Source organism: Antennarius striatus, chromosome 13 (genome assembly GCF_040054535.1).
Source record: "Antennarius striatus isolate MH-2024 chromosome 13, ASM4005453v1, whole genome shotgun sequence".
In the NCBI taxonomy this organism is placed as follows: Eukaryota; Metazoa; Chordata; class Actinopteri; order Lophiiformes; family Antennariidae; genus Antennarius; species Antennarius striatus.
Window position 1 is genome coordinate 10,729,651 of NC_090788.1, and position 26,785 is coordinate 10,756,435.

At 40.7% G+C, this 26,785-nt stretch overlaps 1 protein-coding gene across 6 annotated transcripts in view; it reads left to right on the forward strand.

Moving 5' to 3' along the window:
• The window catches only part of LOC137605967 (disks large homolog 4-like), an 83,064-nt gene extending 56,888 nt beyond the window's left edge, over positions 1-26,176 (forward strand). For 5 of the 6 annotated variants that reach the window (XM_068330954.1, XM_068330956.1, XM_068330951.1 and 2 more), the window contains 19 exons: positions 9,042-9,095; positions 9,673-9,723; positions 9,879-10,003; positions 11,880-12,049; positions 12,198-12,334; positions 13,216-13,360; positions 14,060-14,195; positions 14,371-14,527; positions 14,619-14,721; positions 15,889-16,003; positions 19,098-19,286; positions 19,401-19,443; positions 19,520-19,550; positions 20,209-20,256; positions 20,353-20,454; positions 20,979-21,151; positions 21,538-21,650; positions 21,777-21,868; positions 22,718-26,176. In XM_068330954.1, coding sequence (XP_068187055.1) covers positions 9,042-9,095; positions 9,673-9,723; positions 9,879-10,003; positions 11,880-12,049; positions 12,198-12,334; positions 13,216-13,360; positions 14,060-14,195; positions 14,371-14,527; positions 14,619-14,721; positions 15,889-16,003; positions 19,098-19,286; positions 19,401-19,443; positions 19,520-19,550; positions 20,209-20,256; positions 20,353-20,454; positions 20,979-21,151; positions 21,538-21,650; positions 21,777-21,868; positions 22,718-22,824 — 2,091 coding nt within the window. In that variant the 3' untranslated portion in view covers positions 22,825-26,176. The remainder of the gene's footprint in view (positions 1-9,041; positions 9,096-9,672; positions 9,724-9,878; positions 10,004-11,879; positions 12,050-12,197; positions 12,335-13,215; positions 13,361-14,059; positions 14,196-14,370; positions 14,528-14,618; positions 14,722-15,888; positions 16,004-19,097; positions 19,287-19,400; positions 19,444-19,519; positions 19,551-20,208; positions 20,257-20,352; positions 20,455-20,978; positions 21,152-21,537; positions 21,651-21,776; positions 21,869-22,717) is intronic. The other variant, XM_068330953.1, reaches the window with a different exon arrangement.
• The last annotated feature ends 609 nt before the right edge of the window (positions 26,177-26,785 follow it).

Here is a 26,785-nt window from a genome sequence, read left to right on the forward strand (position 1 = left end):
GAATTATTCTGTTCTATTTTCATATGTTCCTGCACCTCAGCTAAGTTAATGTATGAAAGTATTTGCATTGTGAATTCTGTTTTTGAGTGAAGAAATTGTTTTGCCAACATATCTCTCCAGAATCAGTTCAAATTATATATGCAGACAGAAACGTATCCTGAAATATGTAATTCAATTGTAATCTAACCTTGACGGTGATTCCTCTGACATTAATAAACCTTTAAGCCTCAATGGGTGTCAAGGGCAGTAGATTGATTGATGTGATTATCTTGCAAAACAGGCTGAGACCTGTAGGTGTCAGTGCTGGACTGAGTGCTCACAGTGACTTCCATAACCTTGAAAAATGGCTGCGCTGTTTATTTTTTAAAAACATTTTCATGATTAGACAGGTTGAATTAGCCTGATGCACCATGAATAGCTCAAAGGATTCTGTCTGCCTATCAATGTGAAAAAAAAATATAAATAGGCAGAATGTATAATTAACTGCCACAAGCAATTCTTATTACAGCATCAAACTAAATGTAATTTATAAACATCTGTTAGTCTCAAAGCAAAAGCTTGTTAAAAGCATACTGAAATAGAATTATTTTTAAATGACAAACAGGAACGATGGAAGGACTGGACTGTTCTTGTAGCTACAGTGTTTTTCATCTTTATCTGTTTGCCCTGACCTTGAACACAGTGCACCAAATGCAGCCAGCCTATAATTCGCAAAGATTTACATGTGAAATACTGAACACATTAGCAGCATGGCATCAGTAAAAGAGATGTGCTTGTATATATGACCTCAAACACAGAAGTCCTTCACTCTGCATATGTATGAAGTAAATTCTGTACTCTAGCTGGTTCATGTATGCCCAGTCTCCAAGTGCACTGTAGTACGTATGTGTTGCAATTGAGTGGTGGTGTTTGTTATTGATGTGGAGGTGGTGTCGTCAGCCAATCTCTTCATTGCTTTTAATGGTGTGCGGTTTTGCTGGTACTCCTCTAAGCCACGTTGATTATGGGTAGGATTGTCTCTTGAGGCGCTGCAATGGTTTGGCAAAGTAACAGGAGGTCTTTGGGTTATGTGCATGATTTAGCAATGTAGTGCTTCAGCTTTAAATGCCTTTTTATTTTTACTTAGGGAAATTATGTAATTATGAATGACTTTTTCAGGCCGCAGAGAACTTTTGATATTGATCTGTGCTTACATTAATGAACCCGCCAACTCTTCCACTCTATATGACTCTTATGTAGTCCCATATACTATGGGACTACATAATGTGCCTTGACATCATTTGGTCGAGTCTGTTCTTGCATTGAGTGTTCTTGTATAATGCAAGATCTAGTTTACAGGGATTTCTATATAAGGAGTCAAATATGATTGCATCTCTGAGAATAAAAGAGAAAAGCATTCGTTAAAAGTGTTGTTTAAAAAAACTAAGCTAATGAGCATAAAGTCTTATAGCCTTAGTTTTGCATTACGGGTATTTCTCTCTGCAGTGAATCCCACAGTCTTCTAGTCATTACCACGAGCTTTACTACATCCAGTAAATCATTCAAGCCTCACATAAAAACTTGAAAGAGGGCGTCTCTGAATGTAGGTGACGCTGAAGAAGAACCGATGAATAGTCCTCAGAAACATCCTCCTTTAATTCCACTTCTTGATAATTTGGATTAGATACACTCATCCATCCTCATACTATGGGCTTCAGGATGTTATCAGTAAGCTGCATATGATGGCCATGTTAGAGAACATACCTCTCAGTCACACTCTATTTTTATTCCTTTTAAACTCTAGACAGTGATATTTTTGTTTTCCCATCGCATGTTCAACTTAAAAGATCAAATAACTTGAGCTGGAAATGTTTTTTTTTTCTTTTCTCTACCTGCTGATGTGAAAACCAGAAAAACCATCCAATGAAATGGATACCTGTCACTTTCTCCCCTTCTCTTACCACGCTATTGTTTTTTATATACAGTATACTGTAATTGAATTCCGCCAAGACAAAACACCCAACATTTCCAAGATGTGTTTGACAAACATGAGTGTTTTTAATGTAAGGATTCAATTACTGTTTTCTGTCCTGTTTCGCCCAGAGCTCTGCATAATGGTCTCCTCTCTGTTCTCGCCCATATCTGGTTTCTATCTTCATTTTCTCCTTCTTTTCTTTAATAAATGTTTAAATATGTCCCTGCAGCTTTGGTGTAATTACAGTGCAGCAGCAGCTTACATTCTTTGGGAGGCAGAGGGGAGAAAGGAAGATGAGAGAAAGAACATGTATAAAGGGAGAGGAGGAAAGAGCTCTTAATGGCGAACAGTAGTGTGATGAATAGAGAGGGCTTCGCAATTGGAAAAGAGAGAAATTCAAAACTGCAGTTCTGATTTTTGAAAAATTGCTTTAAAATTTGGCAACAAGACCTCAAGACCTCAAAACATTTTAAATAGAAGACGTTGCTTCTAAAATTGAGTTCAAGTTTCACTAGTCTGGTTGACTGACTGTTTTTCCTGCAACCTCCAGGCCTCAAATTCCAACTGAAAAATTCTGGTCACTTTGAGCTGCTTGTCCTTTAATTTCAGCCAAAGAATAGCCCTCACATCGCACGCATCGACATTATACAGAAAGACAGCCAAGTAATTGGCATGAAACTTTTCCTGCTCGCCCCTCTTTCCCTGAGTAGCGGGGATGGGAGGGGTACACTGCAACAGCAGCACAAAATATGAAGTGCATTCTCACTGAGCACAGACCAGCAGCAAGGAGGCGTTGCCATCGCACTCCACTGCCACAGATGAAGAAGGATTGGAAGAGTTTTATTTTTCTCTGGATGATTTCTGATGACAAGGCATTGGCAAGGAGTAATTTTGTCATTCAAGCTTTTGTAGAGGATTATATTAGTCCTCCTCAGGTGAAGTCTTCAGTGTTGACACTGACTGGGCTGAGCTCTTTTTTTTATTTTAAATTGTTCAGAAGTGTATCCTGTGTCTAAAGCCTGATGTCTTTGATGCTGTGCTTTATTTAAATTGGGTGAGAAGCAAAAATATATTTTAACTGAGGTTCTCAGGAAGTTCCGTGGGCTCTGATCACCTGTTAAGAGACGGCCTAAATCTGATGGCCCATATTTCAATAATCCTGTTGGGGAATTGTTGAAAAAAGAAACTTCTAGATCCTGCTTTAACTCTTGGGGAGAGGCACTTGCTGTGGATGTAAGTTTGGTGGGGATGTGAAGAGGGCGTGCTCCCAGCCGCAGTTGTGATTTGGAGTTTGGCGCTGAAGGAGAATGCTCACGTCGGTGTGGTATGCCAAAAAAATGGGCTGCTGGCTCCTCAATAGTGTTCAGAAAGCCAAGAAACATCAACATCATAAGATGGTAGGCACCTTTCAAATGATTTTACCTCAGAAATATCAGTCTGCTTTAATTGTCAGTGGTTGGCTTTTAGTTGTTTGATTATATATTATTATATGGTTCCAAGATTTCTTTTGTCTCCATACAGTATATGAAAACAAATCTCAGGTAGCTACAGTTACACTCAAGTCAATGATACATGATTCATACACAGTGAAAGTAAGTAATCGAATCTGGTATCAAAACCTACACAAGCAGTGTGTGCATGTATTGTCTAAGTATAAAACTGCCATCAGCAATTATTTTTATTTCACATGAAACTGCCAGGGCCCTGCAATAAACTGGTGAATTATCCAGGATCTATACCTGACCTCTACCCGTAGTCATCTGGAGCTGAAGATGAGACGATTACTAATTGTCTCGTCTTCAAGTACTGTGAATGAATGAACAAATAAATGAAACTGCCATTTATTTTTATCATATTCCTAAAATAAAACCTGGAAAATTCTCATACTAATTTCACAGAATCCAAAGTGACAGCTTTGAATCTCTTCTACGGTGAAACTGACAACCTAAAACTTAGATTTGTCATTGACCCTCTGACACGATATAGAGAAGAGGTAAATGTTTTACTTGTAGAAGCTGGAGCCTTGAAAAATGACCAAAACCATTAATTGATTGTCAAAATAGTTGGAAGCTAATTATTGCTTAATTTGTTAAATGATAGATTGCATAAATACAGTAGCTCTGGGGTGTGAAGGTGACCACTAACCCCCCACCCAATATCACACATGCAGATGCACACCCAGACTCCACAGACTTATGTGTGGGATTTAATAAAAAGGATATAAATGAACAATTTGCACAATTCGACACCAAATTCTATCCTGCATTACCCCCCCAGCCAACCCCCCCCCCATGCATACTCAGAGGCAGCTGCATCGCCAGCCGCTGAAACTGACGTACAAAAAGCTGAACTAAACATTACAAAACACTTCCCACAGGGCTGGTCCTTCATTTTACCCTTCTTTAAAACTACTATTGTAGAGGTCAGTCTGGTGTGTTTGTTGTCTGTCTGCAGACAACAGTTTAGATTCCTGCTAAAATTGTGCAAAAAAGATCATCTTAACTGGTGGTGACATTAACACTTGTGCATCCTCAAACACACCAATTTACCATGATATTGCATGTTTAGTAAACGTGATTGTTTTGCTTGTTGAGTGGATTTCTTATATGTGTTAAAAGTTCAGCTTTTCTGCGTGGTATAAGGGATATTCAGTGCTAAAGCATTTCTGATGCAACTTTTGGTTTGTATCTGGAGCCGTTTCACATGAGCCATCATCCTCTCTGATGTATTTGCACATTTAATGTCAACAGGAAAGGTCAAGGCAGCGGTATTATTGGGGTTACTTTATTTCCTTTGTCCGAATGAGTCATGACAGTCACACAAACATGTGCATCCACAGTGGGAGTCCGTACAGCTCATGTGCGGCTGCAGCTTTAACACAGGGTGAACATTTTCAGGACTAAACTCCGTCACTTTGTTTGCCATAGTGTCTGTCTCCTCAGTACATGCTAGAATGTCGATATTTATTCTTTTATTCCAGGAACAATATTATCGCAGTCCACAACAATGTTAGATCTGGCAGCGTGTCTCCGGAAATGTCTACAGTAAATAAATCTGTTCCTGCTGCTTTGTTTGTCTTAGAATATGTATGTGTCACATACCATTCTGCACATAGATTTATCAAGAGGCAAATGATCAGAGATGTAGATGTATGGTACTGCTGCCTTCAGAGACGTGGCAAAAGACAAGCTAGCTGAATATATACTGCTGAAATATAGGTGGGCAAGTGCAGCCACATATTATAAATCCTAACAACCTGGCCATCGAGTGACTTGACAGAACAGAGAAACGAAGAGAGAAGGTTCTGTTGGAACCTCTGCAGGGAAATTGCCTGCACAGGGCTTACATTTCTGCTGGCTATACTCATTATATCTGTCTCTGGATGAGGAAGAATTTGACATAATGTTCAGCAACATGGCCCATTGGAAAAAGCCACACAGCTCGAGAACAGGTCAGGAACTGTTATAATTGAACCTTGTGTATCTAAGGTGATGGACAGGCTGACAGACGAGGTTAGACAGGAATCTCCATGGACTAGGATGTTTGCATATGACATTGTTATCTGTAGTGAGAGCAGGGAACAGGTGGAGGAGAAGCTAGAGAGGTGGAGGTTTTTCCTGGAAAGGAGAGGAATGAAGGTTAGCTACAGTAAGACAGAGTACATGTGTGTGAATGAGAGGGACCCAAGTGGAAGAGTGAGGTTACAGGGAGAAGAGATCAAGAAGGTGGAGGATTTTAAGTACTTAGGGTCAACAGTCCAGAGCAATGAAGAGTGTGGAAAAGAGGTGAGGAAGCGTGTACAGGCAGGATGGAACGGGTGGAGGACAGTGTCAGCTGTGATGTGTGACAGAAGAGTTTCAGCTAAAATGAAAGGAAAAGTGTACAAAACTGTGGTGAGAGCAGCGATGTTGTTTGGTCTAGAGACAGTGTCACTGAGGAAAAGACAGGAGGCAGAGCTGAAGGTAGCAGAGATGAAGATGCTGAGGTTCTCTTTGGAAGTGACCAGGAAGGATAGGATCAGGAATGAGTACATCAGAGGGACAGCACATGTTAGAGGTTTTGGAGATAAAGTCAGAGAGGCCAGACTGAGATGGTTTGGACATGTCCAGAGGAGAGATAGTGAATATATTGGTAGAAGGATGCTGAGTTTTGAACTACCAGGCAGGAGGCCTCGAGGAAGACGAAAGAGGAGGTTTATGGATGTAATGAAAGAGGACATGAAGGTAGTTGGTGTGAGAGAAGAGGATGCAGAAGACAGGGTATGATGGAGGCAACTGATTGGCTGTGGCGACCCCTGAAGGGAAAAGATAAAAGGAGAAGAAGAACCACTAAAGCTAGTTATGACATGTTGTGGGGGAGCTGGGAGAGAGTTGTGTCGCCTTCACCTAATGTGGATGAAAACTTCTCATGAATAGCAGAATTTCACTGGAATCATCCTGCTTTTGGCATGTTAAAAATAACTGGAAAATATTTACCCTGTCCTTTGTTATTTAAATTGGAGGTACAAAATAATACTACAATATAAGAAAATTCAGAGAACATCTCTAAAACATTGGAACCCTCACGAAGGGGAAATATTTTACAAGATGGCTTTGTTGTTGTTTTATTTGTAGCCAGTTGCACCCAATAAACCATAACAAGCGTTTTATGTATTATTTTAGGGATGTGCATTCCAAGTTTACCATATTATTTTTTTACACAAAACAAAAGAAATCTAAGGAAGGTATAGGGTCCAAAATAAAAAACACACTGAATAGAAATGCAGGTTAGAGTGATTGTTAGTGGTAGTTACGGACCTTATTAGCACTGACAGCAGTGTGGATCAGGTCTTGCGCTTCCGGCCCATCCTTATTTTATTCCAAAAAGGTATTTGGTAACCAAATGGTATTCTGAGAAACCCTAGGTGCTTTTTCCCTCACATTTTGAGCCATTTCTTCAAATTCAACTAGAAGGCAACTGTCAAAATGACGCGAGGAACCATATGACACATTTGCAGATATTCATATGTGCAAGTCATTTCACTGTATTCAGTCAAAAATAAAGTAGCATAAATTAATTAGCTTTAATTTTTATTCTATTAAGATAAATGGATGCTGATGTCTGAATGAGAACAATGAACAGCATGAATGAGTGAAAATGGATCACAAAGAAATGGATGAGACAGAAAAGAAAAATCCCGACGGGTAAACACAGTGTCATTGACAAATATCTCATCTGCTTTCTGATTGGCCATCTTTTTTGTCTTGTATGTATCACTTTCTTCCTGATGCTTATTTACTATTGAACGTTAATTAATGTCGTTTGACTAAACTGATGGGACTGTGTGAGGTGACACTACTCTCCTTGATGTTCGCTGGGCTAACTGTCCTGTCTGTCACTGGCTTGTCACTAAGTTACTATTTCCTCCTCATCATTGTAATTGTGCTGGGAAATCATCATCACCATGTGTTGTCATGGTGCCGCACTAGTCTGAGAGGCTTGTTTTGAAGAAGCTGATGGACAGGAAGTCACTACAGAGCCAGTGAGCTTCTGTAATACATGCTATGCTATGCTGGAGGCAGCTGGAGGCTACACCAATGTAAACTGTGACTTCTGAGATGAATTTTCGGCCATCATGAGTGGGTAATAACAGCTCTCCTGCAGTGCCCTGAAGTCCTTTTTTTAAGCAAGGTGACGACCACAGCAGAATGAAAGTAGTGGTGTCATAGCTGAGAGCTCATCAGTCTCTACTTCTGTGTTGGAGAGATACTGAGGCAGGGCTCGAAATTGTGACCATTTTGGTCGCATATGTGCCCAAATTTTTATCAGTGCGACTGTTAAATATATTTGGGAGCACCTGTGCAACTAGGGGAAAAAAATCTGGTTCGCCTTTTTTTTCCTCTTCTCTCTCGCTCTCTCTCCATAGAGCAGGGGTCACCAAATGGTGGTCCGCGGTTCTGTCCGGACCCGTGACCACTCCATGATAAATTCATGAGAGTAGATTTTCTTGGCGCATTTTTACTTGCAGTTCGCGGCTACAGACATCGGGCGCTGCTCCTCCAGTTATACGGTAATAGTACCACTCAGTTCAGCCAATCAGATCGTTTGTCTACCCTGCGCTGTCAGTGCACCAGGAAATGAGACAGCTCGCTGCCGCTGTGAGTTTACCACTACAGCAGAGCACAGAAGAAGGGAGACAGCATAGCTCCAAACGAAGGGAGGTTAACGAGGAAAACCGCTGGTTAACATTGAGTGGAGGAAATTTATGTTTATTCCTCCGTCGGGCAGTTCAAAACCATTTTACCACATAAGGTCTGAACACGTAGCATGAATTAAAAGTGGAAACAAAGCACATGAAACAAAGCACAGATCTTTTGCGCAGAATTATCCGCTGAAGTCCGAGCTGAGGGCAAAATGACCGAGAAAAATGCAAACGAATGTTCACTAAAAGCATGGTGGAGTTTGGGGCAACATAAAACATCTTTTAGTGATGTTTTAAAACACAAAACAATCCAATTATAACCAAAATGGTTCAGTCCAGGTACCGGGCTGGCCTGACAGCACGCCACAATGCGCTATTTAAGCCACACCCAGGTAGCGCCTAGGTTTGGCCCTTGACCCGGAGGTGGACCAAAGCAGCATCCTGAGGTGAGAGTCTATCATACAGTTTTGTGTGAATGTGGGGAAAACGCGTAGGCTCCGAGTGTGCACCCTCGAACGCACTACCGCGAAAGTTTGTTTGATGTGGACACGTGGGTGTGGACCTGCCGGAGAATGCGCGTGAAACAGTCTGAGCAGGACCACGGTCCTGCCAGGAAACAATGAGAGTGCAGCTGGGGCTGCACTCCTGGGTGGGAGGGAGGCGCGCAAAATAGAGATGGACGGAGCGGTCTCTATCATTCCATCACTGCCTTACTTTTGGGTAGGTGCTCCTAAAGTCTTTGCTGGTGCTACTAACTTCTAAATTTGGGAGCACCAGTGCTACCAAGAAAAAAAGTTAATTTCGAGCCCTGTACTGAGGGCTCATCCAGGAACTGCTTCATCATTTAATGTATGAATTTCTACCATTACTGTATATCCTCATAATGTTTCTCCTCTCTGTCTCCAGGGAAATACTCCTCCAGTGGTGGTGAACACTGATACTCTTGATGGATCCCCATACGTAAGCATTATTTTTAATCTCCCTGTTTTTGTATGGCATCAGGCTCAAGCACACAACTGCCTTTTTATATAGTTTGAATCATCAGTAATCATTTTGCCAGCATTCTGTTAGACCTTTGCTCATTGCTTTAATCTGAAGGATAACAGTGATAGATGTGACTTATTTTTATGTAAAATTAGGTTTGTCTGTCAGATGTAAAGAACAGAAAATAACTCAAATGAAAGAAGAGAGATGCCTTGAAGATATTCTCAGAAACTGTGAGGCATTAGAATAAGACGCCCCCCCATCATAGGCTGGTATTTTTCACTGAAGCGCCACAGACAACAACAAAGAAAAGTTTTTTTCTAGGTCAGTACTAAAACAGTGAAGTCTGAAGTGCTTTAAATTCCCTCTTCCTCAGGGACCTCCTTAATTGCAGAGGTAAAGCTTATGTACTAGAACTCCGCTGTTCTGCCAGAAGGCAAATTAGACACGAGGAGCAGCATTGGTGTTTTACGCCATGTATGCCAGATGTTGAGTAAGTCAACTAGAAGCAACAGTAAAACTAAATAAAACAGCTAACATCCCTCTCCAACAGGTGAATGGGACAGAGGGGGAAATCGAGTATGAGGAGATCACACTGGAGAGAGTGAGTCTGAGAAAAACAATGAAAAAATTATTCATTTACATATTTATTCTCCTGCGGTTCCGCCATATTTGTTATGAGTCATTCAGTTGTCGCCACTGTCTATAGCCAATCAAATTAGAATGATGTCAATCAATATATCTCAATCGCTCCTGCAGGGTAACTCAGGCCTTGGCTTTAGTATAGCAGGAGGAACAGACAACCCTCATGTGGGCGATGATCCCAGCATCTTCATCACCAAAATCATACCAGGAGGAGCAGCAGCTCAGGATGGACGGCTGAGGTGAAAACACACACACACACATACACACACACACACACACACACACACACACACACACACACACACACACACACACACACACACTAAGTTCATTTTGTTCAATTTAGCGATTCAGGTGTCGAGCAATTTTTCTAATAAAAAAATTTGTTTGGAGAACAAAAATGGACAGAGTCCCTTTTATGGGTTTTAAAAAGATTTCATTTACTTTTACTAGTCGGATTTGATTTTCATGGGGTTCAAAGGTTTCCTGCACAGTGTTTCTTTTTAAAGAGGTCCTATTTTCAAGTCAATCCATGCCCCTTACTGTTTATATTTAACTGTTGAAATAAAAAAACCTGCAACAGCAACACTGCATTTTTAAAAAAAATCAATGGTAACAAATGATAAATGCCAACCTGAGGAGGATCAGATACTAAAGGAGCAACAATACAGAACTGCTCTTTATGAGGCTTTTTTTCACTTCCCACTACAATAAATAAACCAAGCACCGAGACTTAATCTTTACAGATGACCTATAAATGTCCATCTGCACTTACTTGAGAGTTTAAGACAGGCCTGGGGAGAACACTTATAATTTTTTTCTTTGCTTTTACTCTCTGCTATGAGCAACAGATCATCATTATAGGTATATGGAAAATTAATGTTACGCGTCTTAATTGAAGGGAGTTTAAAGCTTAATGGAACAGAGTTATGTTCTATGAAAGCCTGTAGTTTGTGGGTGTTAATTCATGTTGCTTCAAGGTGGTTCTGAGTCTGTTTGATGATACTAAGACACAGATTTTTAACAGGAGTTTATCTTCCACTTACACATCTATTGCCATATTATGTACTTAAAATTTTTTGAAAATCAATATTAAATATCGCTGATTTGTAATAATAAGTATGTTTATTTGTATTTGATAGGATCACGCTACAATACTACATGTCAAATAAAATAAATGGCTCCTCTGTGGTGTTAAAAGACTTGTAAAAACAGAGATGTACCTCCTACATTTTTATTTAACAAAGTGTTAAAAATGTGTAAAAGCTGTGACTGTAATAAAAATAAAAAAATAAGAAGAAACACGTAAGAAACAGCCTATGAAGATGTCTTCAAAGATGCCTCCTTAAGCGTGTATAGGTTTGTCATGAACCTCATGTGTATTTCTGTTCATTAGCATGTGACAGAGCGATAGACAGAGAAGTGGATGGATGTGATGTGGAGTAGGAACTGCAGTGTGCTCAGGTGTTTCTGATTAAAGCTGAAAGTGAGTGAGGTGGAGGAGGTTTACATCAATCTGATGCTGAAATGACAACTGGCATTAGGAGGGAAAGGACTGTCTCACGCAGGTCACGGCGGACTCTGATTGGTTTAACAGAAAGACAGACCGACTGAGTCGGAGGCATGAAAAGGATGAGAGATGCAGTTTAAATGTAGAGTAAGCACAGAGATAGACTTGCAGATAAACCCTTGTTAACCTAAATGATTATTTCAGATTTACAAATATATGATGGCCCTAACAATATATTTTTTTTATAAATGAAAGAGATATTGATTTGATATTATGGGCCATCAGAGAAGGACTTAAATAGTTATTTCTCTTCTGGAAACAGGCTTTAATTGTACTGACATTCTCAGCATGGGCAAACGAAGAGTGCTAGCTGCAACTTATGCTAGATCAATAGCTGAAGGATTCTGCTCTCATTAATATGGATACTGAGATGCTTGGGGGAAAGGCCAGGTGTCTGTGGTGAAAATAAATCTCTGGTATAGCATAGCTGTAGCTGGAGATTAACTTCTTCTGGCCTCCTCTGGTGAAGGATTATGGAGGTTTTGTCAAGTGTGAACCCAAACATGATAAATAATCTCCTGGTTTTTTACCTCTCTGTTTCCTAGTGTGAATGACTGCATCTTGTTTGTGAATGATGTTGACGTGAGGGAGGTGACACATAGCCAGGCTGTGGAGGCTCTAAAGGAGGCAGGTGCTATAGTTCGCCTCTATGTTCTCCGCAGAAAACCAGCAGCAGAAAAAGTCACAGAAATCAAACTCATCAAAGGGCCTAAAGGTATGTAGGAGACGAGATGGGTCTACAGCCTCTAATACTTTGGTGCTAAATTTGTGTGGGGTTAAGGATCCATTAGACTTAGACATATCAAATCTTGTGTCTGTTGACTAGTACTTCCTTTGCTCATTTGCTGCCTCCCTGTTCTCAGGTTTAGGTTTCAGCATTGCAGGAGGGGTTGGAAACCAGCACATACCTGGAGATAACAGCATCTATGTCACCAAGATCATTGAAGGAGGTGCAGCTCATAAAGATGGGCGCCTGCAGATTGGGGACAAGATATTAGCGGTTGGTCACCTGTGATAAATATCAGTGTGCTGAGTTATACACCCAAATACACATCACTGACAGCCTCACACTCTCACATTTTATGTGAACAAACACACAAATGTGTTTATACAAATAGCATGGAGATATTACCATGATAAATTACAACTGTGCTTTTCAAAGTCTGATTTTTTTTTTCATGAATTTGTTAATTAACGGTGTTTCAAGTGTTTGTTCTTAGAAAAATATAGAAAAAGATAGTTGATTAAATTTTCAGTCCAAGGCTGCACAGATATTGAAATGATTACCAATGTGTTACTATACTGTACGTTCACTGACTTTTTCTCTTCTGAAACTGCAAGCAGGTCATTAATTAAAAAGTTTTGAAAAATAATCACGGAACTTAATGTTCATACATTCTTTTTATTTTTATTGTGTTATCAGAAGAGGTATCTTTTCATGGAAGTATTCATTAAATTTGTACTAATTAAACTCGTAGTATCACAACAGCCTTGAAGTTCATTCATGCAGGATGAGACAGTCTGAACTGAGTCTCAAGTAGCTTAACTGCCATCTACTGGAGGATAGGGTGATAGCAGCTCATGGCAGCATCCTCAAAATGGAGTGTCTGAGCTAATGCTCAAGTCAAGTCTAAAACCTGCTCACAGTGTAGGTATATGCTGTCACTGAAAGCATACAATCACTTTTGTTGTTTGTTTGTGCAGAGTCAGGTTGAAAATCTGGTTGTTTTGACTGTTGATTGATTGTTTGACAGATTTTTTAAAATAACTTCTGTACTTTAGATTGTCAGTTCATTATAATGAATCTTTGGAGTGTGCAGTATTTTTCAAGCTTTTGCAGTAATTATGATTATTTTTCCCTGGTTATTATGAAAAAAAAAGGTGAACAATGTGTGTCTGGAAGATGTGATGCATGAGGATGCGGTGGGGGCTCTGAAGAACACAGCCGAAGTGGTGTACCTCAGGGTGGCCAAGCCAAACAACCTGTTCCTGACCAACTCTTATAACCCCCCAGACCTCACCAGCAGTAAGACCCTCTGTGTGAAAATCTGCACTGTGTGGTGATTGGCTTGCTGGTCTTTGCTGATTTTGTGTTTAAGAACATAAACCCCTGGAGATGAAATATTGAGGCAGTGGTCGAAATTTAAGTATGGGGGGAGTAGTTTCTCTTTATGAAGTAAAAAAAAAAAGCTGAGGTGTACAGGTTCAGGGCTTTATTTTTTCCTCACAAAATATAATTTTTATTGGACTATCATCCTCTTGATGAACGTCTGACCTTCTGGTAATAATCTTGCCGAACGGGGGTTTCATAAGACGATAATAGAGAGTCTGTGAAGAAAAAACCCATTCCAGAGGTGGAAAAGCCAATATTTAGAAAATATTAGATGTCTGTTTAATATTGTTCAACCAATGTACTTCTTCAGGGTCAGTCCTGATACTGATTATGAAGTCCAACAGGAGATATTGAACATTGTTTGAATATTTATATGAACATATGTACATTTTTAAAGAAAACAGAAAAGTACACTTTTGTGTTGACAGGCACTTTCTTTACTTGAGTATTTACATTTTCTGATAGCTATCAGTTCTACCCCACTTCTGCATGTTAGTTGATGATGTTTTATCAACACTTGGACAAAAATATTCTGCATTGGATCCATAACCAGTCATCACTGCTGTGTACAGTACCTAGCCAGTGTGTAAGACCTCTTGTGTGTGTTTCCAGCGTACTCTCATATGGATACTGAACTCAGCCACACCAACTATCTGGGATCTGATTATCCTCAAGCTCTCACTCCCACTTCACCCAGTCGCTTTTCTCCTGTCCTGCACGGCATGATGGGAGACGATGACATCCCTAGGTGAGCAGCCTTAGTTCAGTTAAATATCTGTCCTGTATTGTCAGAACCAGTAGTGGTGATGGTAGTAGTAGTAGTAGCAGTAGCAGTAGCAGTAGTAGTAGTTTGTTGGTGGTGTTATGATGGTGATACTGTTTTTGATGCCTGGACTACGTCACCCCCTCTGTTTCTTGTCCAGGGAGCCTCGTAGAGTTCTGATTCACAGAGGCTCCACAGGTCTGGGGTTCAACATTGTTGGAGGAGAAGATGGAGAGGGGATCTTCATCTCTTTCATCCTGGCAGGGGGGCCAGCTGACCTGAGCGGAGAGCTGCACAAAGGCGACCAGATCCTCAGCGTAAACACATATTGAAAACCACACACATTGATGCATTTAGACATAGATTCTGATTAGGTTAAGGAAGCGTGTCCTCCTCCTTGTGCGTCAGGTGAATGGAGTGGACCTACGCATGGCCACACATGAACAGGCTGCTGCAGCGCTGAAGAACGCCGGCCAGACGGTGACCATCATCGCTCAGTACAGACCTGACGGTAAAGCCAGCAGCTGTCACACAAGACATGCCTTCAGTCACAGATCCCTCATTTCTAATACAGTAATCAATCTTGAGAATATATTACATCTGCTCAGGTATTTTAATTTTGTTAAATTTCAAAATTGAAATTGCCATTTCAAATCACATGTCAACCTTAGCGTCATTTGACAAATAGTTTTACTTTGCAACCTCTGCTCATTTTGATCATGATAGCAAAATATTTTAATAAAATCAGGAGGATTTTTTTGTCCATAGGCAGAGGAACATTTTTTAAGTTACTGAATCGATTGGAAATATCCCAGAATTAATTTTTTTTTTCCACTGGCTGAGCTGCTTGCTTATTTTCTTGTGCCCTGGCAATCCTTGACATCATTTAACCTTGCATAAAATCATTCAAGTTAATTATGTGTAATGAGGCTTTACAGATTTTAAATTTGGGGAAACAGCAGCATTCATTATAGATTGGCACTCCAGGCCGATCTTGACAATGGATGTATTTTCAGTGTGGTGTGAATATCTCAGCCGTAAGCCACATTAGGTAGCATTAAAAGATGAGCCTGCTAGGAAGTCATTTTGATACAGAAGGAGTCGTGGCTAGAAGATGAGCCCTTCAATGTAGTACATTCATCCAATTTGACCAACCCCCTGCATCTTATTCTGATTTAAAAATGCATTTTGTTTTTACCAAAAAGGTGCTACTTAAATTTTCAGAAAATGTGCACACTGCCAACCCTCGCTTCTGATTCTCTGTTGCAGGAAGAAGAAATTTGTGCAGCTTTGCTAATGAAACAAATATAAATCCCTTGATGCTGACATTGTGCTTAACTGTAATAAGTGGAATGGCTGTAAAATTGATGTGTTTGCTGTTATTTACAAAGCTTAAATGTGTTTTTCATCCCTGAAAATTTCATGAGGTTGTTTTTTCTTATGACGTGAGTGCTAAAAAATGCTTAAGATAAATAAATAATGCAGATCAGCAAGAAATTTGTACCCACCTCTATTTTTCACCAAATCTATCTCTCACAAGAAAAGCAAACCACTGTTTCGAGCGTGAGAAATGATTTTTCATGGAATAGCTTCATTCCAGAACCTGGACTGGTTTGGAAAGAGAACAAGTTGAATTGGATTGAAGTGTGAACCAAAGATCTTTATCTCTTTGTTTCAGAATACAGTCGTTTTGAGGCCAAGATCCATGACTTGAGGGAACAGCTGATGAACAGCAGCATGGGATCTGGAACCACAACGTTGAGGAGCAACCCAAAGAGAGGCTTCTACATCAGGTCTCATGCAAAGAATAGAAATACCACCTCTGGGACAGATATAACAGGGGCTGAGAGAAAGAATTGGGTTATGCAACCTTTGACCTCCTTATTGCAGAGATACCCTGGACCAGCGGTTCCCAAACTTTTCAGACTTTTCACCCACTTCTACCTCCCGACTTAGCTGACGCACCCCCAATGCCCAAAACATGAAAAAAAAAGAAAGAAAGAAAAGGCGTAGTCTTTATAGCCATATAGGTATCAAGTTTAATAATATAGGCTCCTGTTAACACAGAATAGATTGTGCAATAATGGACCTAATGGTCTCTCACTTTAGAAACGTAATTAACTTTTTTTCTTGGTAGCACTGGTGCTCCCAAATGTAGAAGTTAGTAGCACAAGCAAAGACTTCAGGAGCACCTACCCGAAAGCAAGGCAGTGATGGAGCGATAGAGACGCTCCGTCCATCTCCATTCCTCCTCTCTCCCCCAGGAGAGCAGCCGCAGCTGCGCTCTCACTGTTTCCTGGAAGGACCGCAGGAGCGCGGTCTCACAAAAAAAGGCTCACCAGATTTTTTTCCCTAGTCGCACCGGTGCTCCCAAATATATTTAATAGTCGCACTGACAAAAATTTGAGCGCATATGCGACCAAAATGGGCACAATTTCCAGTACTGCTATGTAACGAATAGGCCTATTTAACAAACTGTAACAGTTATTAAATGGTAACAAATATGCTACTCCGCCACAAAGAATCAAAATAACATAGGCCCGAGTTCAACATCATGTTTTCTCTTTCGAGTACGAGTCTCATTGTGGTCTTTACCCCCTTCTCCCGATGAAGTGTCCGGGTGAGTTTTCTGTGTTCTGTGCTCCTCATTTTCAGTTTCCCCTGTCTCGTCATCATCACTCTCTTTTTCCTGCTGGATTTCTTCAGCCTGGTAGACTGCACAGCTCTCAGTTGTGGCCAATGTATCCTGTCCTATTTCATTTCTCCCAGATTTAATACCGGACAGACTGCCCGTTTTTAACCCGTTCTGCATTTCAGCATATTATTGTTGTTGCTATCACAACCAGCTAGCACGTAGCTAGGAGAAAGCCGAGTGCATTTTGGGTATTTTTTTTTAATTTAAATTTTTTCCCAAAACGTTTTTTAATTGAAAATTACAAATGATATCCATGAATTAATTTAAATATTTAAACTGTTAATCCTCCATTAAAAAGTGTTTACATTATTTATTTAATTATTTATGTATTTCAAGGGGGGCGGCACGATGGCGCAGTGGTTAGCGCTGCTGCCTCACATCACGGCGGACCCGGGTTCGAGTCCCGCTCTGTGCGGAGTTCGCATGCTCTCCCCGTGTCTGCGTGGGTTCTCTCCGGGTTCTCCGGCTTCTTCCCACCTCCAAAAGCATGCACTTCAGGTTGATTGGCCGGTCCCAAATTGACCAGTGTGTGAGTGTGTGAGTGAATGATTTGTTTGTTTCTATGTGGCTCCGCGGTGCACTGGCGTCGTGCCCGGAGTGTCCCCCGCCTCACTCCCTGAGACTGCCAGGATAGGCACTGGCTACCCCGCGACCTGCGTTAGCGGATTAAGCGGGTTGGAAAATGACTGAATGAATGTATTTCAAGGTGCTCAGCTGCCATTTCACTCGCGCACCCCCTAGCGGCAGCTCATGCTCCACACTTTGGGAATCCCTGCCCTGGCCAACAGTGATTATGATGCATTTCCGTTGTCTGTTTTAAATCATTTAGATGATACTTTTTTTTTTTTACTTAACGTGGATTTTGATAAGGGAATAAAATTTTTTTTTCACTGTGTTTGTAGAGAATTGTTCAAAATCTTTAGTACGTCAGTAAATTGGCTAATGCTTCAAAATTGCACACTAGGCAACAATTTGAAAATATTTAGCCACAGTCAGACAATGCGCTCTGTTAAATCTAGCATTTTTCAGCATCTGTTTTAGGGAAAGGTATCTTTGTAGGAGCCATTATAGCTGGATTTTTCTGTACTTATTGATCTTTTTTAGCAATGCTGTCATACATTCAGTCATTTAGTGAAGTCAGTCATCCACTAAAGTGCTGCCATGGTGCCAACAGTTGTTTTTAAATTCATGAGTTGGTGCAAAGCCTGATGAAGTGTTGAAAGTGAGAATAAGATTCATTGAAGAAATTTTATTATGAGAGAAAAAATGCTGAGGAGAATAACTTTGCACCACAATATTATCAAAACGATCTAACCAAAATAAGACTATGGCCAGAGAGGAAGCAGTAAGAACAGGGCAGGATCTCCATGGAGATGATGGGAGCAAGGAGGGAGGCAGAATTACAATCACTCTGTATCTTGACAGCTTAAGTGTTACTGAGGCCACACGATGACGACTTTTTTTGAAAACGCATCGAAAACGATTCGTGTCTACACGACAGCGTTTTCAAAAAAATCTCCGTCCACACGTAAATGCATCAGTGCGTTTTCGAAGACTGCTATAAGCATGCTAAACCATGTGGTGGGAGTATTGAGTCAAATTTTATCCAATAGGAATCCTCCGTGTTTTTTTTGTCACAATACACGGGCCCATAAATATGACGTCATAGAGGTTTTCGTCGCAGGCAAGACGTCAGCGTTTTTAAAATGTTGCGGATACACCGTCCACACCACAACGCAGACCCAGCGTTTTTTAAAAATCCATCTAGTAGGCCAGCGTTTTCAAAAAGTAGCGTTTTTGTTCCGGATATCTGCGTGGTGGACTGAAGGCGTAAACGCAATAAAAACGTTGCATTTTCAAAAAGTTCCGGCATTGTGTGGACGGAGCCGATTGTACTTTATGCTAAAATCTGGAAATGATACTCATCTCCTCTGACACAAAGAACACAGAAGTATGGTTACACTTTTGGAATTTTCTAATCTGCATTAAGTCTTTGCATTCATTCATCATTTACCATTTAGAAAACAAAATGCATCTTCCTTTTGGACTATCTCCATAAATAACCATCACTAATTAAGCACCGTTTGAAAGCAGTCATGACACAGTGATTATATCATGTGATATTTTCACATAGTGAAAGTTTAATTTTAGAGTTTGACTTAGAGATTGATTTGAATTCTTTCATTATTTAGGGCTCTTTTTGACTATGACAAGACTGCAGACTGTGGCTTCCTCAGTCAGGCACTGGGCTTCAGGTTTGGTGATGTGCTGCATGTGTTGGACTGCGGGGATGAGGAGTGGTGGCAGGCCCGTAAGGTCAGCCCCCAGAATGAAGCTGAGGAGGTCGGCTTCATCCCTAGCAAGCACAGGTCAGACACACTGTGAGTGAGAGTTTGTGGTACATTATTTATCTTGTGTTTCCAACATTGAATGAACACCATGATTTAAGTTTTCAACAGATTTATAAGTGTTGTTTTTCTTTCTTAAATCTGCAGAGTGGAAAGAAAAGAGTGGTCTCGCATTAACACCAAGGAGAGGGTATGTTCACTAACCACAGCTGTTTGAAAGATGCTGGTGCCTAGCATGTAAATCTCTGCTGTTCTGTCTTTTGCAGGACCATGGTCGAGACAGCTTGACCACTCAAGGTAATTACAGTAAATGTACCATTAACCGTGCAAGCTACTTTTACATATTACTGATTTTAGCTGACTATGATTTAACCCTAAATCTACTAATTTGCAGGACATAATAATATTGGTGCCCAATTTTCAGTTTCTTTATTTGCATAAACCTAATCTACATGTTTAGCTATGGAAATGGTAATCAGACACAGAATCTGGTTTTGCATATCCATGACAAGATGAATAACTCCATTGCCCGTGGACGTAGTATCCTGAAAACATACTAAATGCCACTATAAGAGAAGCCCATATCCCATTCTCATTGCTGTCATCTCCAAATACCTCACCGCCAATTTGTGGACATTACATGGACAACTGCACAATCTCTTCCAGTCTGCAATCCATAGCTCATCTCACCTGTGACATGGTTACTGTGAGTAATGCCAGTAACATCTTATGTATTAGCTGCGACATTTGAAAATAAATCACTTTCTATACACACAAAAGCAAGGAGATTCACACGCAAACACACACACACACACACACACACACACACACACACACACACACACACACACACACATTGACACACACACTGACACACATGCAGCGACATAAATCTAAATGTCATTTATAATTGTAAAACGGAATTTGTCTGAATGCCACTGCGTTCTGTCACCAGGGAGGGATAAAACCTCACACAGTTATGAGACAGTCACCCAAGTGGAAGGTAAGGGTAAAAGAAATATATTATTTAAGACTTTTATATTAAGTTTAATTTTTTTTCCACTTTTCTTAATGCTTTCTTCTTCCTCTCCTTCTGTAGTTCATTATGCGAGACCCATCATCATTCTGGGACCCGTAAAAGACAGGATAAATGATGACCTGTTGTCTGAGTTCCCTGATAAGTTTGGATCTTGTGTCCCACGTACGTAATTATGCTGTCAGTCATAGAGACTGATCCAATCTCTTTATTCTATTTGGTGTCACTACTGCCACCAGCAACCATTTTAGGGTGATGTCTGCACAATGCATCCCTTCCAGTGAAGCTATTCATTAAAATGAAAGCGATAAAGCAGGGCTCGAAATTAACTTTTTTTTGGTAGCACTGGTGCTCCCAAATTTAAAAGTTAGCAGCACCAGCAAAGACTTGAGGAGCACCTACCCAAAAGCAAGACAGTGACGGAGCAATAGAGACTGCTCAGGAGAGCAGCCACAGCTGCGCTCTCATTGTTTCCTGGCAGGATCGCAGGAGCAGGTCTCACAAAAAAAGGCGCACCAGATTTTTTTCCCTAGTCGCACCGGTGCTCCCAAATAAATAGTCGCACTGATAAAAATTTGGGCACATATGCGACCAAAATGGGTGCAATTTCGAGCCCTGGATTAATGGCATTTAGAGTGGTGTGAGTGTATGTGTTGCTCTCATTTTTTTCCCCATCCTTCGATTGACAGACACCACGCGGCCCAAGAGGGAGTATGAGGTGGATGGACGGGACTATCACTTTGTGTCATCCAGGGAGCAAATGGAAAAGGACATTCAGAGCCATCGGTTCATCGAGGCGGGTCAGTACAACAGCCACCTGTATGGCACCAGTGTCCAGAGTGTCCGTGAGGTGGCTGAGCAGGTGAGCAGCAGAAATAACAGTTTGTAGATGTGATAAAAATAATTTTAACAGTTCTTTATAGTAAAGGACTTAATTTGTTTTCTTGATTACTAATTGTTTGTACTAAAATTATCATCTTACATACAGAAATATTATTCAGATGTGTCTCTATTAGAGACGTCTGTGTAGGTTCTCATTCATCCAGGTCATGTTATCCAAAGTTGTTGAAATCAATCCACTGCACATAAAGAAAGTTCAATGTCTCCATTCGAGACAACTTCAAACAATGGGTTCCACCCTGTCATGGATTGTTACCTAATTAACTTTCAGTTTAATAGAATCCATGACTAACAGGATGTACCTATTAATCTTCAGAATTATTTTTTTTTCTTGGTATGCTTGAGTAGCAAGGGAAGCACTGCATCCTGGATGTATCAGCCAATGCGGTGCGTAGACTACAAGCAGCTCAGCTTCACCCTATAGCCATCTTTGTCCGGCCCAAGTCGCTGGAGAATGTCTTGTACGTACCGCAAATGTTCTTACGTTGTATATATCAATATTGAATATGCTCCATGTCATGAAAAAAATTAATTATAACAGAATTAAATGTGCTCTAATGACGGTTTGGTTTACTTGTTTTCTTCAGAGAGATCAACACGCGTCTCACGGAAGAGCAGGCCAGGAAAGGGATGGACCGAGCCCTGAAACTTGAACAAGACTTCCTAGAGTGTTTCTCAGGTGAGAGAGAGAGCGAGGCGGCGGTTTCTTTTTAACTACAAAACACAGAAATGATGCACCAACACTGAGCTCACATGCAAACTGTTGCTGTGTACACACTGTATATTTGCTTCTGGATTTGTCTTTGGATTGTTACAGCACCAGATGGTATGTTTGCAAATGAGTCATTTGCTATCTATAATCTATATGATGTGCAGTAGCGGTCATAATGATCTTAACAAAGTGTATATAAACAACAGATAATTCATATTTTAACTTTCTTTCTGAAACCCATATGCATACCTCAGAGAATGATGCGCATTTGAATCAGGGTTTTTTGCCTCTCATTGATTAATTACAATGAATTCTTTTGAAGAAACTGGCCTTCCCAACAAAAATGAGCTTTGCTCCTGACAGATGGATAAGTCAGATGAGAAGTTGAATGTCTCCTAGAAGGATTTTTGGAATTTTAACATGCAGGAGACACATTTGGGGCACATTACAGCAGTCAACACAATATGAATGTGAGATTTCTCCACAAATCCAATGACGTCTACACTTTGTAACAAATCTGGAACAGCTGTCATATGTGACATCTTATGATCTACCGAGAGAGTGTGTGTGAGAGTGAATAAATATGTGTGAGACTTTGTAGAAATGCATACATTTTAGAAACTAGCATTGTGATTTCACACGATATTAAGGATGCACATGGATGATGAAATTCACATTGTTCACATAACATTATTTCTCACGATGACTAACATTCTCCTTTCCACAATCGTTCTTTCTTCTCCCTTAACGATTCTATTTTTCCTCCTTCTCTTTCCCCTGCCCTACTTTCTCTTCTCACCCTCCTTCTTGCTGCAGCTGTTGTGGAAGGAGACAGCTTTGAAGAGGTCTACCACAAAGTAAAGACAGTGATCGAGGAGCAATCGGGGCCTTACATCTGGATCCCCACCCGGGAGAGGCTGTGATGCTGCACGCACCCGAACTCCCCTTCCTCACAATTGCCAATCGACACCACCCTTCACCCCCACAGCCAAGCTAGCCTTGCCTTCCTGTCTGCCCTCCAGCAAAGTCAGCGCTTAGGCAATCACAGAGAATGACATCGAGAGACAAACACTTATGAAGACAGGCACAGAACGTGACAGAGCGAGGCTGAGAACGATACCAAAAGAGAGACTCTGAGACAGATATAAACACAGCGATGTGTAATTCGACTGGAAAAGACTGAGAGAAAAGACTTAATCTGTATTCCACTTTAATGAGGGAGAGTATTGAGCCCCTGTTCACACTTAGCATTAAAATGCATCATGGTCACAAGTGGACAGCTCTAAATACAGCTGTGGCTGCATCCAAAAGTAGGGACATAGATGTCCTGAACATAACTGATTAAGCGCTGCCAAACTACTTAGTGTGTAATGGGTCATTTTTCTGTTAAAAGCAGTTTTAGCCACACAACAGCTAGGAGTAAATAGGAATCCAATTACTTGATCTTCTTGACAGATTTCCGTCACATTCTGGTGCCATGTGTGAAACAATGTCCATGTCATCTGGATGTCAACTCAGTCTGGACTAGTGGCAACAACAGGCACGAGGTAGCATTCAAACCACCTCAGACCTCTCCTGTTATCAAGTCTTAATCATCCATTGAACCCCTCCACACACCTGTGTCTGAGACTGAGGTGCCCAAAAAGACATTTTCCCCTGTTTTTATATCACCTTTTATTTCTCTCCTCTTCCTCCTCCTCTTCCTTCTCCTGTCAGCTCTGCCTTGTTTCTTGACAGGAAAAGGGAAAGACTGAGATCGGGGCACCCAGCTGTCACTGAGTCCGTCTTGATCAGGATTCTTTTCTCAGCAAAAAGTTGTTATTTTTTTTCTTTTGGCGAAATTCCTCTTGGTCCTGAGTGTTTATTCATCTCATCGACCAAGACGGATATTAAATTAATCCCGTGTTGAATATTACGAGGCATTATTTAATGGCAGTTCAATTATAATAATAATAAGAGCTCATATGCTGAATTTGTGCATGCATCACCTAAGACAATGGAGACAAAAACCTGATTCGAAAAAAGAAAGGCGAGGATGGGGTGTGTTTTCCTTTTGCACCTCCTTATTGAGGAGGGGATTTTTAGCATGTCTCATGAGGGAAGATGAGAAGAGAACAAACTGTCATGAGATGTGGTCCCATGGAGATGCCAGTCCTGATAGTCATAGACACTGTTTATCCTCTCTTATGTACACACACTCTTGCACCTATCCACTGGCAAACATACTCACACACAGGTACAAACACACACACACACACACACACACATACACACACACACACACACACACACACACACACACACACACACACACACACACAAATTTAGAGTTGTAACCTCAGCTGTAACCTAGCACACTCTGCTACAGGGGGACTGGCTGTTCTGACCTCCTAGTCAGAATCCAGGATGAATGAAATCGCACAAACAGCAGAGCTGTTAGCTTCATCTCACCATGGCCTATTCACCAATCACTCTTCCAGAAGAATCCCTCAGCCGTAGGCGTACACAGTGATTCCGATGGCTGCATTTAAAGCCGTGTGTGTGTGTGTGTGTGTGTGTGTGTGTGTGTGTGTGTGTGTGTGTGTGTGTGTGTGTGTGTGTGTGTGTGTGTGTGTGTGTGTGTGTGTGTGTGTGTGTGTGTGTGTGTGTGTGTGTAGGCATGGATCTCAGTGAGTATACATCTAGTGTGTCCACATTCTTGTTGGGGGACAAATTGGTCTTCTTTAATTCTCTCTCTTCCACTTCTTCTCTACTACTTTCTCCCTCTTGTGTCCACACGAATTAAAGCTACGTCATCAAATAAATGGCCTATATAAATAAATATAAATATGAATATAAATATATAAATATATATATCTTTTTTATGACAATTTCTAACGGAATTAAGTCTGTAAAAATCAACACCTCCAAATAATATTCCATTGACTTATTTTGGTAATATTACAGATGGGTAGTTGAATTTACCCACGTTCCCATATTTTTGTTGTGAGATGCAACAAGAAGCCACACAGACGTAACCTAACCGTTCCACTCGTTGTAAAGCAGATCTCACACTAGAGTTTTGAGATGACATGTTTTAGGCAAAAAATATTAAACAAGTGTGCAATGCAGTCGCGTACATCTGTGCGATTGTGTGTGCGCTATTCTGCGCGTCTGGTGCTGGTGCGTGCGCGGGTGATAGGAAAACGTACGTTATGTATGATACTATGTAATATCTATCCTTTATAACATCCACAGGTGGTTATTATGTATAATATACATAGATGGTGTGTGCGTGTGTTTGTGTGCCAGAGAGAGAGAGTGAGACACGCACATGAAGAAATAGTGCAATACTTCTACGATGTTATGCAATGGGGATGGTTTTACGTGTGTCTAGATAAAATAAGTTTGCACTGAACGTATCATATGCTACAGGTATCAACAGGAAACAAAGTAGGAACTAAAGGACTCTGAGAAATTAGGAGCATGTATTTATATTTATAATTTGTTCTGAATTATAGGAGTAAAGGTGGAAGTATTGATGGAAGTGATCGTTTATATTTATTGTTTATTTGTTTTCACGATATCGGATGTTTTTATGATTTATTATTTCTTTAGGGTTGTCACCAATTCCATTTCAAATCTGTACATTTTGGGTTAGTTTTTGTTTTTTATTTTCTTGGGGTTTTTTTTTAAATCGAGAGAACTTTTGGATCTCAGCCAGAAATGCTGTAAATATAATCCAGGTGTTGATGCGCTGTGTGGTTTACAGTTTAGCCGTTCATGCTGTTGACAGACGAAATCTATCAGAACCGCAGCCTCAGAAAACACCTGAGCAACGCGTGCGCGTGTGCACACATACACACACACACACACACACACACACACCTACACACACACACACACACACACACACACACACACACACACACACACACACACACACACACACACACACACACACACACACACACACACACACAGGAAGATACCAGCGCATCCACGCACCATCTATATTCATACGTCGAGAGAATCACAGATAAAACCACACATGACAACACATCCATGAATGAAATGATGTTTTCGACTTATTTATTTGAGAGTTCAATGTATTTCTTAGTATCTCTCTCAGCCATCCGTATCATAGTGTGATATTCCTTATAAAATATATGAATTTTTACAGAAAAGACTGATTACAAAGTTACAGCAGAGTGAAATGATGCAGAAAAATATATTTAACAATGACAATATGAAGCAAAATAAAAATGTTCGAGTTCAGTGAAGCGCTTGTTGTAAATTAGCTATAAAATAATAAAATGAATTTAAAATTGATTTCTGAAAATGGACTCAGCCGACTTGTATTTTTTATTTGTTCATTTGTCGTATTTCTGTGTTTTATTTTAATTTTTGTTTGTTTGTCCATCGTGTCCACTTGATGACTCAACGTTCCACAAGTGGAGGCTGTAAAAACGCGGCCAGCGGGGGCCACCCTGCCCCCCCTCTCAGCTCTTCATCTAGGCTCCTATGAGGTGCATACATTCAGTGGTCGATCCCCCTCCTCCCTATCAAAACCTGAACTGCGCATGCGCGAGCTAGCCGCAGGTTTTCGTCTGCTCCGTTGTATGTCTTCTTTTTCTATTGTTTTTCTTTGTCTTATCTAAGTCTTTTCCTTATTCACTTAACCACGATGGATAGCAGTGTTTTCATGTACTCCAGAGAACAAATGCTGTCCATGAAAGTTAGAGGAGAACCCGGGATACGCGATCTCATCCCCACTGAGATCCAGCAGCGGTACAGAGGGAGCCGGGGAGGTAAACAAAAGCGGGATAGGCTAGCGGCTAGAGCTAACAGCCGCCGGTGGGTCAGACCTTCCGTCCCCTCCGTCATCATGGAGAACGTGAACTC